At 42.8% G+C, this 21,341-nt stretch overlaps 1 protein-coding gene across 1 annotated transcript in view; it reads left to right on the forward strand.

The window, feature by feature from the left end:
* The window catches only part of tbc1d1 (TBC1 (tre-2/USP6, BUB2, cdc16) domain family, member 1), a 65,010-nt gene that overhangs the window by 13,332 nt on the left and 30,337 nt on the right, over nucleotides 1-21,341 (forward strand). Inside the window, exons 3-13 of the mRNA XM_080758909.1 lie at nucleotides 5,770-6,381; nucleotides 9,935-10,024; nucleotides 10,328-10,432; nucleotides 11,076-11,208; nucleotides 12,479-12,570; nucleotides 14,523-14,642; nucleotides 15,478-15,603; nucleotides 15,994-16,139; nucleotides 18,161-18,436; nucleotides 20,665-20,787; nucleotides 21,073-21,186. Coding sequence (XP_080615035.1) covers nucleotides 5,770-6,381; nucleotides 9,935-10,024; nucleotides 10,328-10,432; nucleotides 11,076-11,208; nucleotides 12,479-12,570; nucleotides 14,523-14,642; nucleotides 15,478-15,603; nucleotides 15,994-16,139; nucleotides 18,161-18,436; nucleotides 20,665-20,787; nucleotides 21,073-21,186 — 1,937 coding nt within the window. The remainder of the gene's footprint in view (nucleotides 1-5,769; nucleotides 6,382-9,934; nucleotides 10,025-10,327; nucleotides 10,433-11,075; nucleotides 11,209-12,478; nucleotides 12,571-14,522; nucleotides 14,643-15,477; nucleotides 15,604-15,993; nucleotides 16,140-18,160; nucleotides 18,437-20,664; nucleotides 20,788-21,072; nucleotides 21,187-21,341) is intronic.

A 21,341-nucleotide genomic window follows, 5' to 3' on the forward strand; every position in this document is an offset into this window, starting at 1 on the left:
CTTATGTAATAATAATAATTGAATACCAACCAAGTGTTTAGTTTTATTTCACTGTGTCTCTAATAACCTTGGTCTCCAGTCTGCACTGTCACATGGAATTACATCACTGATATGAGTCCACTTCTGCTTAGCTAAGCTACTTCCTGCTTTTTGTCCCTCGGTTTGATACACAGCCAATTTGGCGAGGCATGGAGGCCTGGGCTTTGCCTCACAGACAAGAACTGCAAAAAAAGTATTGGTGGGATGTAATTTTCAAATGGAGCACTTGGGTTGATGACATTGTGTTAAAGATATGCCATTGAATTGTTTTTACAACACAAAAGACTGAATGCTAGCAGTACACACACACATGCACGCACGCACGCAAGCACACAAATACATGCAGTCAAACAAGCTCAGACAGAGAGAGAGAGATAGAGGGGGGGTGGGGGGTGGGGAGAGAGAGAAGAATATAGGGATGTGATTCATAGGCCCTATTCTTATTAATAATTCTACATTCTTTATTATCATGTAATGGTAATGTTTGCTAAAACATTTTTGCATGAGCCTAGAGCGTTGACTTAGTTATTACAGTAGGTCTGTGCCCTGTCCTCTGTATCAATCACAGTATCAAGAAGATATAAATAGACATATAAAACATCACAGTATCAAGAAGAAATACATAGAGCAGTAGGTGAGCCTCTTGTTGCAAGTTGCATGAAATCCTTTCTCACAAAAAACTTTAATATTCAACAATCAACAATGTTATACAAATACTTTTATAGTAGGGGTTCCCCTGTCCCTGCTTTGTCTCTTTCTCAGAGCCAAGGACAGTGGCCTGAAGAAAAAAACAGAAGACCCCTGCATTAAATGATTTAATAAACAAATCTGTAAAATGTAGAGATTGAAAACTGAACATTCTAATGGGGATGAGGAGAAGTTTGGAAGTTATAGAATTTCACAGAATTTGAGTTTTTGAGTGGTGCTAGCCCCTCCAACGTCTGTTTGAACAGTATGTTGTCAGTATGGCAGCCAAGTCTATGGACTTGATGTTTGTTTAGGGCACCTTTAACAAAGATAGTGGCAGCAAAGTCTATGGTCTTTTGATGTTTGTTTAGGGCACCTTTAACAAAGATAGTGGCAGCCAAGTCTATGGTCTTTTAATATTTGTTTAGCGCACTAAACGTGATGTCATGTGGCAGCCAAGTAGACGGACTGTTAAAATTACCAGGTCCCCCTCACTTTACACAAGTGTGATTTTTGAGCGGTGTAAGGCAAGCATAAACAATCACTAGCCTAATAGTGAACTGAAAATGTATTGGTCGACTGAGGCCAAAACGATCGATTAAGTGACTCACTGAAGCAGGTAGTGGGACAGCCAGCCTTAGAAATAACTGTATAGCAAAATGAGCAGAATGTCCAATGATTTGTTTTCGCAGACTTGCGAGTGTGTTGGCACTTGGCGGTACTTGAAACTCCCCAGAATACACTAGTAGTGTTTAGACTGTACTCGGACAGGGAGAGCTCTCCATTCCACAGCCACACGTTTTGACGCGATTACTTGTGTGTGTGTGCGTGCGTGTGTTTCTGTATCTGGATAATTATACCGTGGCTTGTTTTGGGATGTACTTGCATTTGTGCTTTTTAAGTTTCTTCCCTGGTGTCTGTTCAGCCAGACAACTCTTAGAAGCCGAAGGTATTAGAATATATATTTATTGAGCATAGATGAAGCACAGATTGGCGTCAGGGCTCTGTCCCCATTAATTCCCTGTAACATATGAATATACATTTTTAGATAAGACAAATTGACCTGCGGTCACAAAAAAAGAATTAAGCTACAGGGAATGAATTAAGATCCCCCCCCTGGGATCTAGAAACAGATCCTACAGGTGGATGCTGGGGAGGCAGTGGGACTTGCAAAACTTCATGAGCAGCACAGCAGTTAAGCAGCGAGGCAGAGAGGTAGCAGCAGGAGAGAGAATCCAGGAATGAGCAGGCAGGCAGAGCAGTTTAAATAAGCCGCTCTGATCAGGCAGAGAGTGCCCGTGACTAGTCACCTGACCAGGTAGGCACGCTCACGAGTTGTCTGCCTGAACTAGCTATGCAGGCTGCGCATCATTTAATTACATACTATACTATCTCTATGCTCTTTGTCTTCTTTTTATAGCCCAGATAGCTAAAACAAAACCAAAAAAATCACACCTGTGTGAAGTGAGGGGTGCTCTTAATCTTATCATACATCATCTCATTCTGGCCACTCACAATTTGCGTCCTCACTTTTCCGTCCACATTTCCATCTTTGATTTTCTATCCTTTTTATCCTCGATACATACTTTGCATACTTTGCTCAGCCGATAGAATCATCGCTATTTTTCACACAAACACACAAAGCTGGGCATAGGAGGGCTAGCGCGGCGCGCCCCTCAAAAAAACTGTGCTTTGTCTTTGTTTCTCTAGTCTACACTGACCATCACATTTACTGTGGTGATTATTTATCTGAACACAGGCTAGAGACTGTATCTTTCCTCCTCTGGTTTTACAGATTGAAGTATGAGTAAAATGACTACTGCAGTTTTCTGGCATCCTGCTCTGTGTGCCATGCGTCAAAGTGCGCATGCAGTTGGCACATGCAGGGAGGGAGCTCAACTGGCGCACATACATGACTGTTTGCGTGCATGTGTGCTGTTGTGATTAAGTGGGACTGAGAGAAAAGGTCAGGGCGCGTGGATCTTCAAAGCAGACACACCAGGAATAGACAGACCCCCATATTGATGCTTCAGTAAACATCCACACAGAACAGAACAGCCCCCCACCCTCTGGTGGCATGCCTATGCACAACACCCACAGCAGAAAAACCTGGATGTGTAATAGACTTTGAACCGGAACGTTTTAATTGTTCTTTTCCCCCTTTTTTAATTGGTGAATTCATGGAAACAACAAATTATAGAACATCGGAGAGTTAAGGAGAAAGGCGGGAGCAGAGATGAAAGGAAAGGATATACTATAAAAAGGGAGAAAGGGGACACAAAGCATCCTTTGTGGTTTGTCATTTTGTCGTACATTCAGTACAGGAAAACATCACAAGGCCTTCTCTTTTCCAGCCAGCTGGAGCAAGCAGTAGTAGCAACACTGTAAATCAGTTTAGCCCATGGAACAGAGGTGTGGCACCTATGCTGACGTACTGTTGTATGTACGTATGGCCGGCCATGTCTGCTTCTAAGTAGTAATGGTGGAAAAAATAAATTCTGCAACACTGGTATTAAAACTCAGCTCCACTGGTTTATTTGATTCAACGTTTCGATCACTAGCATCTTCTTCAGACATTCCTGAAGAAGATCCTAGTGATCAAAACGTTGAATCAAATAAACCAGTTGAGCTGAGTTTTCATACCAGTGTTGCAGACTTTATTTTTTCCTCTTGTACTGCCTTTTGTCCAGTACCTGGGCTAGAGTGGAGGTGCATGCTCTATTACCTTTGCTTCTAAGTAATGCCCATAGTGTTACACACCAGTGACGCGATATTCAAGTGCAATTATTGCATATTTTAAATCAAGTTTAAATCATGTGTGGTCTTTGCCTGTGGTAAACAACATATAGCTGAGCAAAATCTCCTGCTGAACGGTGTAAAACCCACATGTTCAGGTTCACAGGAACACACTGGCCACTCCCTGGCCCATTCTAGCACTCATATTTCCAGCTGAGCCACTTTTTCCCCCAATAATTTTTACAGCAGCCACTGACTTTGTTATTAAACGAGGTCTGTATTTGCGTCATAATAATAATCATAATTTAAATAGTCGTATGCTTATTAGTGGCATCATGTTAGTTCACATTTTTCCTCTTAAGTGTATCAACAATAATAAAATAAATGTTACTTTTGACTTACAGTAAAAAGGGTATCTTTGAAAGACAAAGAAGCACACTGTCAGACACTTTATTAAGTTGACGTTTCGGTCGCTTAGAGTCTAAGTGACCGAAACGAATGTTTGAAGGCCTACCAAACATCATTAGAGACAGACATACAAGACGGAATCAGATTTAATTAACAAAAAAATGCTTTGGATGCAGAAATACCAAAACACACGGTGCGATAATATCACTATTTAAAATCAATATATAAAATAAATGTTTCAAATGTTCACAGTCACTCGGCATAGGGATTAGGGATGCTATGGTTCATGTGATTAATGAGATGCACTCTGGTTTTGAGGCTTTGTGCTTTAGCTTGTCTATCTTGGTACAGAGCTGGAAGCACTATTTCGCTAAAGCTAGCTAAGCTAATCAAATCAAACAACTGGTTAAACGGTAAATAACCTAGAGATCAGCGAGAGAGTCGATCACTACAATGTAGAGGCAGGCTGTTTCACTCCTGTTAATGAAATTTACAATTTAGGCATAATACAGAGCGATTTACAGTAAGCAAGAACAATACATTGTAATGCAGCTGCTCTTCAAACAAAACAGTAACATTTTCAGCTTGAATATCTACAGTATGGTAGCTGCAGTCACAGGCTGTGCATGAGGATGCTAACACATGATACAAAAGTCCATATAGTGGTGCCGGTCCACGGGGGAGTAGTAATCTCCGCCCCCAAACAATCATTTAATTAATTCACTACTACTCACTTTAGGAAGTTCTATGCTTACTTGTAAACACATCATGCACTGCAAATTGTATTCATGTTTTGTTGTTGTGGATTGAACAATTGATGCTAGTTTACTACGCAGATATGTTTGCGTGTTATATCTTACTCACTCACATAGATATTTTGTGAATTTGATAAGTGCCTAAATTGTAGTGATTCAGTTAGCCGAGGTGTGTAGTTCACTGTGATTGGTCCACCTTTTGTAGCATTGTAGGGACAACTGCGACACATGCAGTACATACAGGGGACATGCATGCAGACCTCTTCTAGACGGCTGGCCCCCTTTGATGTCATGCCATAAAAAACAAATTACAAACTACAAAATAACGTAAATTGAGAAATACAAACAGACTAACAAATACAAAAAACTAAAACACACACAACAAAACACAAATTCCAAATCAAGACATCCAAAAAACATTAAAAAAAATATATATATAAAAAAAAAAAAACTCCAATATAGTCAGAGAAGAGAGAGACCGAGACCTGTGTGGGTGTCGCGCTTGTATCACGGCATCCTGCACGTGGTACGTGCATGTCAAAATTAATTGGAATAAAAAAAACAAATGATTTAGCCGCTGCTTATATGTATCTGGTCTGGATCGCATCTTGGTGAACTCTTGCAGTGTGTGATCCCTGGTTTGGCGATCAATCGTTTAGTGTGAAAGCCACAAAGATATACGATCTGATGACTCGTCGACAACTTTAAAACTCCTACAGTGTGTAGGGGCCATTAGGCGGTCAACATGGGATAGAAAAGGCTACCATGCCAACTGTTTAACTGAGTGGTACTGTTTGACTAGTATGAATCGGTCAAGATTGTTCTTGTCGGTTAAAAGGTTGTTTATTAACCCATTCAGGGCGGGAACCACTTTTAGTGGTTTACGCATTATGTTATACTTGAGCTATTGAAAAATAGCAGATCTACAACTGTGCCACGCTACCATCTTGTAGATCTTACAATTTTAACTCAAATCTTTGCTTCTGGGGAGGGGGGGGGTCCCTGGAACAACATATTTTCAGATTGGGGGGTCTGTGGCCAATTACATATACTATTTGGGGTCCTTGACATGAAAGCGTTTGAGAACCACTGACCTAGTCGAAACATGGAGCTCAGGTTAACATGCCCCCTTGTATCCCACCAGGTGCCTGAGATCATCAGTACGCTGAGGCAGGCGGGGAAGAGCTCAGCGCGCAGCGATGATGACATCACGACTGTGCCCAGCAAGCCCTCAGCCAACTCTTCCTCCGAAAGATGCCTCAGCTCCTCGTCTCTTCCCTCGACAACCACGACCTCCAAGGCACCCTCCGCCACCAGCCCCGCAGTGTCTCCCACCCTCTTTGCCAAGAAGTTTGAGGTTCTGTTCTGTGGCCGCGTCAGCGTCCCGCACAAAAAAGCCCCGCCCGCTCTGATAGACGAGTGCATCGAGAAGTTTGCCCAGTCCCTGGGCTCCGCGGAGGGAGCCAAAGGAGAAAATCCCGGGGGATTTGCCGGAGGGCTGAAGAGGGCGTTGGCCTTCCAGTCCAATGGCTTGGGGAACGGTGGGATTGGTCATGGGGGTAAGGACAGCCCCTCCAGTGGGAGACATCCGGTGCTGTTCAAACGAGACCCCAGCTTCCCCTCTCTGCAAGCCTTGGATGAGAATGGACTGTCACCACAGATCACTCGCAGCAGCAGCAGTGCAGCTCTCACACACTCCCATACTGCTGGAGTGCTGCCCTCCAGCCTGCGGGACAACAGGACAATGCTGTTCATGGTAGGGATGCAACACATGCATATTTCTAATCAAATACAGTGAAAACGCTGGATGAATGAATGAAGTACACCACCACACTGGACAGCAACTCTACTGGGCCAGATTCAGAGTTCCAAATTGCTAATAAAAATAACACCCCAAACACAATCTGATTCTATTGCATGATCAGGCCATGGTCCCAAATTATGTTTCTTCTCTCTTTATAGTTGGGGGCTAGGGATAAAACTGATATTGCATTTGCAGCTACCAGGTCACAAGAGCAACAACTCTGATTGATACTTTTCATCCTATCTGTGTGTGTGGGGGGGGAAACCAGTGTTTTCCAATGAAAAAAACAAACTCTAGTCACTTCCTGACGTAATAGAAATGCGAGTCAAATAGGACCCTGGACAGACTTAATTCATACTATTCATACTCCAGTTTTAGGTGATAAGGTGACCACCGAAACGGTGGTTAGTAAAAACAAGAGAGATGTGTTTGGGTGAGCGGTGAGTCGCTTACCACCGCGGTGTGACGTCATGTTGTAGTCTTCGGGTGGTCACCTTATCACCTAAAACTGGAGTATGAATAGGCCTTGAGTAGTGAAGTACATAGCCAATCAGTCTTTATTCCAGGCTACTAATAATGGCCAATAGGACAATTGGGCTAAAGTTTATAAACTTTAGCCCAATAACACTGTGGGCAGCAGCACTGACAGCGAGAGGAAGTGCCATGAATCAGGTGAGCTTAAGTAGGGCGCCAATTTGGTCAGCTGCTTGACCCGTCACGCATACAGTACATCGCCCACATAGTGCTGCTGCATATGCATATTATAAAGTCCTCCAGTGTGTCGGCCTGAACCAGCTCACAGGCTATACACATCGTTCACATAAGTAGTCTGAAGAGAGCATAATCTGCACACATCATCACGGACAGAGCGTGATAAGGCAGGATCTGCACACAAACATGGACAGACAGTGAGAACATTCTTTTGCACACACAATCATGGACAGGCGGTGAGGAATGATGTATGATCTCTTCGCACGTAAGCACGGTAGTAACACAGTAAGCACTTTCACCCTGGCGTCCCCATTTTGGGCATGTCATTATAGTGTCTCGCATTGTGAGCTTCTATATATCGTCTAATTGTCGCTATTTGTCATACGACAACGTATATAGGGCTTCACTTTCAAAAAAACTTTTGGTCATTTTATCGTCTACTCAGGCTTATGTGAACATCGCAGACAGTTTTTAAGTTGCTTGATTCAGCCCCCATCCTATACAAACCCATTGTAAATTCAAACTCTATTTTTAACCAAGATAGATTCATCAAAAATACTCAATCTTTTTTCTGGTGACTGATGGTGTCGTCCCAATAATATTGGGAGGACACCATCAGTCACCAGAAAAAAGGGGCCATGGTTTTTCATTTTCTGTTTTTATTTATTTTTAATAATTCTTTGTCTCTTCCGGCCTCCTCCTGGAGGAGGTTCTTTTCCAAAATAATTATTAAAAAAATAAATAAGAACAGTAAATGTAAAAGCACACCCCCCACGTATTGGAAGGACACTATCAGTCACCATAAAAAAGGTTAGGTTAGGAAGGGGACGGGGCAGCTAAAATGAATATCAAATATCTAATTACTGAATCAAGTAACTTAAAAACCGTCTGGGGTGTTCACATAAGCCTGAGTAGATGATAAAATGACCAATATTTAATAAGTAAAATATCGCTTTAAGCCAAAAAGAAACCCTCCACCTGAAGATGTGCAACACTGGCAGCAGCACTGGCTGATAATTATTGATTTTGGCCAACCTTGTTCAATTTGGAATTGGCCTTGGCAACAGAGATGGAATTGGAAAGGAGAGACGGGGAAGTGGAAGGAGACACTGACAGGAATGAAAGTCACAGTATGTTTGTGCTTGCTCTGCGCATTGTTTTAACAAGGTGAGGGATGTTCGTTCTATCAGCATGTGTAGTTCTGCTGGTTGATAGTTGAGCCTAATTCATATTTATGTTAACATTCTTGTAATTTTTCTTATGAATTAGGCCACAGCAGAGCTCAGCTCAGGCAGTAAGCTCAATTTGTCAGAATTTGTCATGTGGGCAGTTTTTGATAGAAAAAGATTAAGTATGCCCCCCACCCGGCTAAGAAACTTATTTCAAGTAAGTAAATAAGTAAAATGTATTTATAAAGCACCTTTCAAATCAAAGTGCTGTACAGTGAACAACAATATAAAACAAGGAGCAATAACACAACGAGAAATAAAAGCAGAAACATTGACAACATTGACAAAGGTCGGATTAAAAAATTGCAAGACAAAATGTAACCTAAATAAATGTGTTTTTAACAAGATCTTAAAACCGTCAACAGACTCTGCGTTTTTAATCGATAAGGATAGGCCTTTCTCTGTCACCTGACAGAGAGACCTGAGAGACCTGAGAGAGAGAGAGATCATCAGATCTGGCAATCCTATTTAATCCTAAGTGTATTGGGGCCACCCTGGTGTCAGCTACCATGCAGTAATTACCACACCACAACTTGTGTGTGTGTGTGTGTGTGTGTGTGTGTGTGTGTGTGTGTGTGTGTGTGTGTGTGTGTGTCGAATATTTATTTTCATGTTTCTTTGTTCTTTATGCTGGGACTTGGCTGTTTGCTGCTGTACTGCAAAAGTCTGAATTACGCATTGGGTTCCTCGACAAACATGACGTATGTTGATTGAATATGTGTTGACGCAACTCCGCCGTCCGCACATCAGACGTGTTTTATCCAGTAGTATAAAGGTAGGGGTGAGGTGAAGGACCGTCTCACTGAGTCATAACTAACACACAGCTGGGTGTAATGGCTTTAGAGGCACATTGGTTACTTTAACTTACACACCACTTTGTTCATTGACAAGAGGACTTTGAAGTGCAGTGCAACTTGAGGTCGCACAGATTTATCACAAGGACACATTCTATAGGTGAGGTCAACTGCAAACATAGTTACTGTACAGTGTACAGTACACTGAGGCACACAGCAGACCCACCCTCCCTCCCCTGGCCAGTGGCCACCCATAGTACATGACTCAGCATGTACTATGCTGCTGACTGCTGGTCAAAATGACATCATTTCCGCTACTGTCCCTGACCTTGTGTTTGACCCTATTGATCCCCCCCTGGCAACGCCACCCTTCCTGTTCTCCTTCCAGAGCAGGAAGTTGTCAGCGTTGGTACAGGAACCAGGGGGTATCTATTTTTCAGCAGACACGGTTGTATTATTAATAACAACCACATCCTGCTGGTACCATCATGACACACACCATGACCTCATGACTGAGCAGTGAGCACTCATTCCCAACCACAGTTTAAAAAAACATGTTTTTAAGTCCCTGGAATTAAACCCTAATGAAGAATTTGGTATTTGACGTTGTGGGTCAAAAGAGCGTGAGGTTGAACTTGACCTCACAGAAGAGATACTTTTGAAGACGTAAATCGGGGTTGCCCATAAAGTGGAACAAGGATACAAAGGCGGTGGAGTGTGTGTGTCAATCCAAAAATACTAACTCACTCTATTGCTCACTATGTGTTTTAGGTGGGGAGGTCTCAGATCTTCCTGGTTAGTCCAGACACTAAGAAGGTTGCCATCGAGAAGAGCTTCAGAGAAATCTCCTTCTGCTCACAGGTATGTACTGCACTGGGTTAGGCTTAGTGTGCATAATGTGGGGCAGCGGTGGGGTAGTGTCCGGGCGAGAAGTTGGTGTCGAAGTGTCCTTGAGCAAGACACTGAACCTCTAATTGCTCCTGATGTGCAGGCTGGTGCCTTGCATGGTTTCCTCCGTCATCGGTGTATGAATGCGAAAGGGTGAATGTAATGCACTATGCATCTATGTAAAGCGCCTTGGATAAAGGCATTATATAAATGCACCATTTACAATTTACTATATGGTTTAATACTAATCACACTGCCTGGACATTTTCTCCGTAGGGTATCCGTCACGTGGATCACTTTGGCTTCATTTGCAGGGAGACGGTGGACGGAGGGAGCTGCCACTTTGTCTGCTACATCTTCCAGTGTACAGATGAATCACTGGTAAGATGGGGAGGCAGAGTGTACAGGGCAGGCGTTGAGAAGAATGCTGCCATTGTAGCTCAGAGAGGAACACGCAGTGATGGCAGAATTAATTGATATGGACTGGAAAGTAGACTATGCAGAAAAGCTGATTACAGCACAGTAAAATACGCTGTGTTCATTTATCCATTTGCAACTCCAAGAGTGTACAAATGTAACCAAATGGACCCGCGTAACTGTTGAGTTATAACTGTTATATAGACTACATTGAGCTGCTACAGTAGATGTCACACTCCACTCCACATCACAACACCTCTTTGACTTAAGGCTTAGTTATTTCCCTGAGTTGTGTCTATAAGGCAGTCGCCATGCAGTTTGCCGATATGTGCTGACAAAACCTGAAATGTAAAAAAGAAAAAACGTAATTTCACAACCGTAATTGTTTATTTTAAAAGCTCTGTGGATGTTTTCTTTTCTTTTCATTACATACCGTATAAATGTTATCAATATCCTGTATGAATCTCAGTTTACACACATGCACATCGATACATCGATAGATATGTACAAAATATGTCCATGCATTTCGTGGCAATAAAAAGCATATCAATCAAATAATCAATCACCCATTAATGACCACTGATGGCATTACTGTGCTTCCACACAGGTGGATGAGATTATGCTGACTTTGAAGCAGGCGTTTTCTGTGGCGGCTCTTCTGCGGAGTGAGAGGACCCAGAGCCAGCAGTGTGACAGCTGCCCCATGCAGCAGCTACACAGACTGTGTGAGGGCATCGAAGGTAGGAACACCACTCGCCCCGTTTAAAACACCACACGTGCCCCGTAACCTCGCGTCACCAGACTTAGCACCTCGGAGGAAAGCCTGGTCTGTGTTCCAAAATCACCCGTGTGATACGGTCTAGGCGTGGTCTAGGCAAAGCAAAAGCAAAGCAAAGTTACTATGTTTACCCAGGGTAACTGGACTAAGCTCAAGAACTTGTTTACAGCCAGGCCCTGCTCATAGAACATGTCATGGTAGGGGTTCAATTCCTTGCTCAAGGGCACTTCAGCGGTGGTAATTTTAACGTGCCGGTCCGGGGATACGAACTAGCGACCTTCTGATATCAAGACCGCTCCGCAAACCGTTCGGCCACCGCTGCCCAGGCCAGGGGCTCTCAACGTTTTTGGCTGGGGACCCCCAGAAATGCTTTGGCTGTGTCTCGCCCCTCCTCACCCCCAATACAAATTGACCGCTACAATAACCTTAATAATAGGAAAAATACATCATAAATAAATACTGAAACCAGATATAATCATTAAGGAACATTTATTGCGTTGCTTTATTTTGGCCCCCCCTGGTTGTTTTTAGTCTCGCCAGTCGCTACGAGTTCTAATAAAATATGGATATACCAAACAAACTATTCCAATAAGTACTTATTGGGCAGGCCCCAAAATGATGATGGCCTTGATCGCAGCAAATAATTCTCCGCTCCTGACCGTATCAGAAACCTGTAAATGGTATGCTATATCCAAAACGTTGAACCCACAGCCACTAATTAACCACTTTCACCTTTAAAATATTATATTATTATTATATTAAGAAAGTATAAATACAAAAATTAACAGATCTACATGACATGCTCACAGCATGACTCGTGATCTTGGAGATCGGCTATTTTTGCTACTGTTGTGTGATCGTGTCACACTGTAGGTGCCATTAGTTTACAAAAAAAAACGAAAATAGTTGAAATATGGCGATAAGAGGTTTATAGCTGATAGCAACAATATGAAATAACGGTGGTGCATTATTTTGCTTTTCCTCATGGAATGTGCCTCTATTGACTTTGTTTGGCAAGCATAATCAAATGATTTGATTCATGTCATATTGTCATTAATGTCATTTACATTTCAAGTATATAGTTGTGTGGCTAATGTTGTGTGTAGTTGCTCTTTGCCACCCAGTACTTTCTAGAAAGTCATGCAAAGTAAACAGGCCTGTTGGTCACCATCATGTGTTGTCACAGTTCCATATCTAACAGGTATTATTTTATGTGTGTGTACTATTTTAAGGTCTTCACCCAGCTAAGACTAAGTTGGAGCTTCAGAAACACTTGGCCTCACTGGACAACCAGGAGCAAGCTTCAGTATTTGAGAACACGATGGTAATTAATATAGTACTGTGTACTGTATATAGTGTGTGTGTGTGTGTGTGTGTGTGTGTGTGTGTGTGTGTGTGTGTGTGTGTGTGTGTGTGTGTGTGTGTGTGTGTGTGTGTGTGTGTGTGTGTGTGTGTGTGTGTGTGTGTGTGTGTGTGTGTGTGTGTGTGTGTGTGTGGTATTCTGTTACTTCATCAATAGGCTTGTTACAATTATTACATAATCACCAAATCACAATAATATTTTACATAATCGTCATAATCATTTCCATGTTAAAAATCTTCATATATTTTCCAAACATTTTCAAAACGTCACGTTTTGAGCTTGTAGATCTGCCATTTCCACTATTAATGTTATTGGTCATCTGCTTTGTTATCTGCTCTGTACAACTTTTGTTTACCAAGCCTGAAAGACCAAACAGAAATTTATATTTGTATTTGTAATTCATAATGTTCTAACAGAAACAATTAAATCCATAATATCAATTAGTAAAATGTCATAATCATGACAGCCCTATTCATCAATAAATGCACTGCAAATGTTTGTATGTTTATTTATTGCCAACTAAGTAAACTATCCAATGCAATGCTGGTTTCACTAAACTCATGCTGAGGCCATGGACTGTTTCATTCTCATGCATGCTTGCGCAGAATGCAAATTCATACAAACTAGACCGGTGCCCGGCTGTACAGACAGACGTACAGTGACATGGTTCATTTATAGATGGAAGAAGAGCAGACACGTTGCCATGGGACGTGCGTTCCGCTTGCCATTCATGCAAGAATCAAACCTGTCGGATCATGAACGAATCACAAGTTCTTCATATACTGTAGGATTCACAATGACACGCATGCCGTTCTTTCAAGAGCGCATGCATATTTTTACCATTCTTGGTGTTCCAAATGCCAGTACGCTCTCTTGACATACTGTCTGTTTATAGTGGAGACTGCACCACACAACTCTCTTGCTGTCTGTGGTCTACAACATTATAACATAGGGTCTCCCGACAAAACCCCATTTCTTCAGATGCTATAATTTGATCAGTCTGGTCTTAATATTATTATTCCAGTGAATGTTGCTTGATGTTGCTGTTTTACATTCCATTATTCTGAGCATGGCTGCCCATGTGCCTACTGTTTGAGTATGTGCTGTACAGAACTACATGTAAACCCTTCCTGCATATGGTTAGGGGGCCATCTGCTGGTGATAGACTTGAACTACTGTTGAATCAGTCTTGAAGCACACACACACACACACACACACACAGGGTACTATTTACCCAGTGTGTGTCACATTTCTTGTGACACTCTTTTGATTCAACTCTGCAGCCTATTGTGTAGGTATGTTTGTCCAACATACTTCAGCTGTTCATTTACTACTAGCTTGGGCGCAAACAATTTATCAAATTTCAGAACGTTTGTTTTTTTCCCCGAACTACTGAAATGTATAAACCATCCACTGCATGGATTGGATTGTACCAATTCCTCTGCCAGTATTTTTTCAATTACCAATATAGACTACCGGTATATAGTAGCGTCGCAGTCCCGCCCCCGATGAGTGGCCAAGAAGAGAATTTCCCATACATTTTTCCCATAGACGTTTCAGAAATAAACACAATTTTGGGCCGAACAAATAATTAGAAGAAAAAAACATTTTTTTTTCCTTTTTCTTTTTTCTTTCTAATTATTTGTTCGGCCCAAATAATTGTGTTTATTATGATTTGTCACCATCCGAGTTGGCTTTGTCCGAGGCTTACAGGTATTTAAATAAATACTTTCTGAAACGTCTATGGGAAACATCTATTGGGAAATTCTCTTCCGGGCCGCTCGTCTTCATGAAAGGGGACGGGACAGCGACGTTCTATATTGAAACGCATAAATAATCAATATTATTACACTAGCATTAGGAACTGTGAAAGGACATTATTTAAACATACTTGACACCATATCATGTTACAGAGGGCATGCCCAAAGAACGACCAGGAGGAGAATGAGCTGGTGATGGCCAGTCTGAGGAGCCTGTACGAGGACCGACAGAAGAACCACCAGCACACACAGCATGCAGACAGCAAACAGCAGGTACAGTTCCTGTTCACATCAGTGTTGATTTCTACAGCAAGTTTTAGTTTTAGTCAGTCTTTTGAATAGTTTTAGTCACATTTTAGTCACCTGGAATGTTTTTTGTGTTAGTTTCCTCTGTCGACTACTTTCATTGCTGTTGTCCTATTCCTCCATTTCGGAGCAGTGTTTCTCAAAGCATAGTAGGTATCCATGCGATGTATTCTATTATAGTGACTCATAGGAATAGACTATGTGACAACCAGGTATAGTCTGGTGACCACCGGAGAGACGGGTGACAACCGGAATGTAGACGGCACGGCGCCCCAGCCTGTGTCCTCCATGAGGAGGAAGCCCAACAAACCTTGGTGAGGCCTTTAGGAGGGCCATTATAATCCACCACTCCTGAATGGAGTGCCTGGTGCTGGGAGTCTGGTGCAACGCACAGGTCCTGGGCCTGGTGAGAGCATGAGTGGACCTGGTGAGATGTAGGAGGGGCCCGGACAGAAGTCAACCCACAGAACCTAGTCCTTCCACGCGCCAGATTTTGGTTCTCCCTGTCCCGGCAGAGTAGTTCCGGAGCAACGGATTGTGTGGCCTTTCTCATTCCCTGATGGACTGATCGAGGGTAGCTACTGGGACGTAAGTCGGGATTTGATCAAACCCGGCAGGGTCGCCTGAGTGAGGGGTATGATGTTGGAAGACACGAAACCCCGTTGACCTCAGGAAACATCACTGAAGATACGTCCCAGGTGCATCCATGCGATGTATTTTTTAGTTGTAGGTATATGTACTTGTAGGTTTATTGGTTACCAAATTTCTCTTGGAAAAACACACACTGTCTCTCTGTACATAGGTGTGTGAGGAGGCGATCCCAGCCCCAGTAGATGTACAACAGCAGAGCAGCAGTCGACAGCGCCTGGAACAGTTCAAGACCAGAGCCAAGCGCTCCCTAACTGAGTCATTAGAGGGAATCTGGAAGGTAGGTGCACACTCTCTGCCTCTGAGTTGGTTGCATACGTGCATGTTTGCGTGTGTACCAAAACTCCCTCAAGGAACTCGGGGTCCTTCAGGCATTCGCATGAGTTGCCGTGCGTCTTCTTTGCGTGTCCATACTGTACTTTTTATAGCTCCCGTAAACCTTTGCTGGCTGTGCTTCATTCGTTTGTTATGCTCTTCTGTGTTACTCAGGAAGCTAAATAATTATGTCCTACTTGGAAGGAAGATGTTTCACTTGCGTTACACTGTGTGTGTGTGTGTGTGTGTGTGTGTGTGTGTGTGTGTGTGTGTGTGTGTGCGCGTGCGCGTGCGCGTGTGTGTGTGTGTGTGTGTGTGTGTGTGTGTGTGTGTGTGTGTGTGTGTGTGTCCATAGAGCAGTAACAAGTCCAGGGTACCCAGGGAGAACAGTGATGGAGGTGACAGCTTCTCCTCCAGTTCCACTCTCAACAGCAGCAACCAGCCCTCACCAGAAGACTCCCTGTCTGTATCCTCCACACTACGGCCTAACAGCCCACTCAGGTACGTGTTTACCTTTACAAGTACCTTTATTGTCTTGTATTGTATTGTATTGTATCTGTATGCTGCAGGGCAGGTCCTTGGGGTCCAAGACAAATTTCTCCTTCAGGAGACAAAAATTAAGAAACCTTGAACCTTTACACAACGGTAATGGAGCATGCACATCTACTCTAGCCCAGGTGCTGGACACATGGCAGTACAAGAGGAAGAAATAGAGTTTGCAACACTGGTAGGAAAAACTCAGATCCACTCCAATCAATGAACCAGTGGAGCTGAGTTTTTCCTACCAGTGTTGCAGACTCTATTTTTTCCACATGCTTACACACACACACACACACACACACACACACACACACGCACACATTTTAATAATTTATTTATGTCCACATAAGAGATACAATTCAAGGACACAAATATTTACAAGGTGCTGTACAGAGTGCAATCGGCAAATCCCAGACAAATACCCACACGCCCTTCAGGGGTACAAGTAACAGCGTCTTCGCTACTTGGCGGCTACCGATAGTAGACGAGATTGCACAGAATTTTGCAAGCCGTTTAGCAGATTTTTTTTGGCATCCCAAGTTGTTGGAAGCCTCTTACAACCAAACTATGTACATGTCCTAGGCTGCCGAAGATAAACACAAGTAGATTGCACCTGTAGCCTAGCTCTATGATGGTCTGGAGGAGCGGCTGGTATTTAGTGACTTTGGTCATAAAGGCTTCCTCTAAGCTAGAATCAAGGGTGCAGTCAGGCCACTTCAAGACTGAAAACTGATCTGTTCTCTTCATTGACAACAATAACATCTGGTGTGTTAGCAGAGAGATGTGCAAAAATGTCAGGATTTTCAGTACAGAGTTGAAACATGGAAGGTTTGACACAGGAATGTTTGTACATTGTCACAGACAGTGTACAATGTTTAGATATGTCCGTTGTTATGAGATCAACTATTCTGTCATGGTGTGCTATGTAAAGCCCTTTAAACTGCATCCTATTGGCACCTTATTACATTAACGATGGTAATAACACACACACACACACACACACACACACACACACACACACACACACACGTACACACACGTACATGCACACCCTGAAATCATTCTCACTAGCCTTGGTTAACTAAACATTTCAACGAAAGGTAATTTTAAGAGTACAATAAAATAAATGAGTAAAATAAAAACAGAAAAACAAGTTATAAAATAAATTACATTACAGAAAATTCTGAAAAAGTTCCAGATAATGTACCATGAAAAGCAAAAGCTGCTAATCTTCTAATTCTAGGGACCACAGACCTGTCCCAGATGACCTGTCTGGATGGTTTGTGATGGCACAAGAGCAGAAAAGTATTTTTGCCCTAAACCATTCAATGCTTTTTTAACTAACAGTATTATTTTCAAATCAGTTCTTTGACAGACGTCTATGAGATGTATATGCTCTGATTAATTTCCACTGCAGGATCAATACAGATCTAGCTAAGTGGCAGATGTGGACATGCACGTGGGAATTTGCCTCGCATTTGAGTCCAATCTGCCAAATTACTTGGTGAGATGGTCTAGATCGCATTCTGTTCAGAGTCGGTTGTAGTGCGGACATAATCGGACAAATCAAAGAACATTCGCTGGAAAGACATCATGAAACCATCCCCTGTCAGCCCTGTTACAATCAGCAGAAAGCAGTTATAGGAATGAACAAATCAATGTTGATAGCAGCCGCTGTTTTTGTATCTACTAGTACTTGGTGCCAGAGAAAGATCAAGCAGCTCAATGTTTATGCCGTGAACCCAGGTTGGCACCAATACTGCAAAGGTTGGGGAAAATGGGATAAAGTCAAGTCACCAATTCTTTTAATGCGATGTTTTTCAGCACCACACTTCCTTTTTTTCCAATCCATTCTATTGTTCTGCCAACTGCCATGCCGTCAAGTTGAATTGTGAGCTTGTAGTGCGGCTATTTTCTCTGCATGACATGACCACCCAGGATCCTCCTCCCATTGTGCTGACCCTCATCTCTTTCTGCCACAGGTGCCACAACTCCACAGGGGACCTGAAAGGCCTCGACACCTCTCTACCCCTCTCCCCTTCCTCCCCTTCCCTCAGCTCCCTCAGTCCGTCTCGCGATGCCCAGTCACAGGGCTTCCGTCGGCGTGCCAGCACTTACAGCCACCCATCCACCCCCTCCTCGACCACGGACTCCCCGCCACGGCTGCACTGTCAGACCCCACAGGACCCCACAGCGGCCACCAAGCCCAAGCTGGTGCGACACTACTCCGTCAGCACTGATACGCCACACCAGAGCAAGTAAGGAGACTTTGTGTTTGGGTCACTGATGTTTGATGCTGTCGAAATGCAAATTATATATATAAAAATAAGTAAAATCATAAGAAAATCGAGTAACGGCAAATTTTAAGTTATTTATATGGTCCTCTTTGCATTTTCATATTTTTAATTAAGCATTAGAATGTTTTTTACCGTTTTTATAAAAACTACTATTCAAATCCACCGTGGTGCCATCCGGCTTTGTCGGGCGTCAATGCGAACACAATTGACTCGTGTTCGGGGAAGAGAAGCCGGGCGCGGAGCATGATATTTGTCACTACATGTATTCCTATGGGCTGGGATGGCACCTGTCAGCAGGAGTGTTGGTCGGGAGGAGTAGGTTGGTGGGAGGCCCTACGTCCTCCCGGTGGAGACTCCTCACTGGCAGGGCAGGTGAATCAGTAGGATACAACAGCAGTGACAGCACAGAAATGTGTGCGGGGTGGATTTCATTGGAATAACAACTACAGTAAATTGGGGAGAAAAAAGGGCTATAAAATGATTGGCTACTCTAAATAAGATCAAACTAAACTAGAAACAATAAGAAATGAAGTGGGTGCTTTACATCTAAAATCATGTATTTGTTAGTATATTAGTCATTCTATGTTATAAATTGAGAAAAGTGAAGTCAGCCTTGTAACGGTGATTGTGGTTGAACGCCTTTGTAACGTTTCGTATTGGAGGGCTTTGCAATGGGGGATTCTGATTAAATGGCTTTGTTGTATGGGACAATGATCAACAGACTGCTTTGTAATGAATATTCTGATTACACAGCTTTGTAGCGGCCATTCAATTGGGGATTCTTACTGGACGATTTTAATTGGTTTGCTTTATAATGATGATACCAAATCAATGGCATTGTAACAGTGATTCTGCCTGCATGGTTTAGAATACTCATTCACTCAAAGGTGCATTCAAGAAATCTTCAAATACCGGTACACCTTTTATCCTCTTTGTTTTTCTCTTTGTCGTTTTATTCTCATTTGGTTTCTTTGTTAAAGTATCATACCAATCTAAATTTACTCATAAGTGAATCCAGTGTATAATGTAGTAGATCTCAGACTAGAGACTAAATATTTTAATGCCTTCACTCACATGTTCATGTTGAAACTTGAGACTTTTATTTAATTCACCCTTGTGCAAGTCACTGTGTGGTTTATAGTGTAAAATCATGGCTCTAATCAATTAATTCAGTTCACGCAGTAGTTCTTACAAGTGCTGCATTTTTTACTATTTTTTATGCTTTTAACGATGCAGTGAGTTTACAAAAATGCGAAAATACATTCTGTAACCTACTGAATATGGACAAAAAAACCAATGCAATTTTGGTTGCATTGGGGGCATGGATGTTACATTTGACATTTGTTACATGTGAAGTTTGTCCTCAAACTTTTTGAATAGTTAGGATTTAACCCATCCTAACTATTCGGAGCAGCTATTATTATTAAGAGCAGTTTGTCGGGGCGTCTACGCGAACACAACATATCCCCATTGGCCATTGCAGCCATAAAAATGAGTGACCAGGTGGGTCACCAGGGATTCTGGATTATGAGAGGCTTTCATTTTGAAATGTAAACTTTTTTCTTTTGGCGGGGGGGCAAGGACCATTACTACACTGCCTCTCTCTACCCATTCAGCTACGGCCAACCCTTCATAGTTCAGTATGTAAACTATGGGGATGCACAGACAGATCCGACACACCAAAGGTCCAACGTACGGAAATCACCTGTCGCTCCCGAACATGCGTTGGTCCGACATGCGTTGCACTGTGGTTGCGGTTAGGGGTTTGGGTTAGGTTCTCTATTGACAGTCGGACCAATAGTATGTCGGGCCTGTACCCAAAACAAGTGCCAGTAACACTGGTATGGTCCTTTATCACAGTGCATGCTGTCATTTTCTGCTTCCATGGGGACATGAATACATTACACAAACACACAAAGAAGGTTGGCTTCCTGTCATCAGTGTGTGGTGCTTGCTGTTCACATCCATGGGGGGGATCAGCTTATTTCCTCTGCAGTTGCCTCCTTTGCACTTGCTCATCTCTTGCTCTTCTTTCTGTTTCCACTAATCAATTGTAATACTTCATAAACATCTTCTCTAATCTCGTCTTTATTGTTCTGAACATTTTTCTCTTGCCTCTCTGCACATATTTCTCTCTCTCTTTCTCTCTCTCTCTCTCTCTCTCTCTCACTCACTTTCTGTTGACTCAGACGTCCTCCAACCGACTCCACACTCCTTCCCACCCTTCCTTGCCCTTCACCCTCTTCTTCTCCTCTTCTTTCTCATCATCCTCCTTCATCCCCCTCTACTGGGGCCCGGCTCAACAAAAGAAGGTGAGCGGCACACTTTCAGAAAGTTGAACACAGATAACAGATTTCCACTCATCCTTTCTTCCTTTTTTATCTCTGCAGTTATTGTCGTTTTATAACTTGAATTTCACAAACCTCTCACATCTTCCGAGCTCCGTTTTCCATGTTGTTGTAGTTTTGTTTCACATTCTCTTGCACTTGCTCTCTCTCTCTCTCTCTCTCTCTCTCTCTCTCTCTCTCTCTCTCTCTCTTTCTCCCCATCATGCCTCCTTTTATTCCACTGCCATCCTCCCCCTCGCTCCATCCCAGCCCTCTGGGAGGTCTGCGTGCTCGCCTGCACTCATCCTCTTCTGTTCCTAACTTCCTGAAATTCCCATTCCTGGCTCCCGTCCATGAGAACGATAGCCCTGAACTAAAGTACAGGTATACGCAAACAAAACGACAACAAAATAATACATGGCTGAAGTACTGTATACAGTATTTGCATTATTTAGTCTCTATGTGTGAGCGTGAGTATGCACATGCGTGCGTGCTCCTGGGCATATGCATACTACTGTGCGTCACATACCACCTGTATG

The sequence above is a fragment of the Protomyctophum bolini genome (assembly GCF_963924005.1).
Source record: "Protomyctophum bolini genome assembly, chromosome: 3".
Lineage (NCBI taxonomy): Eukaryota > Metazoa > Chordata > Actinopteri > Myctophiformes > Myctophidae > Protomyctophum > Protomyctophum bolini.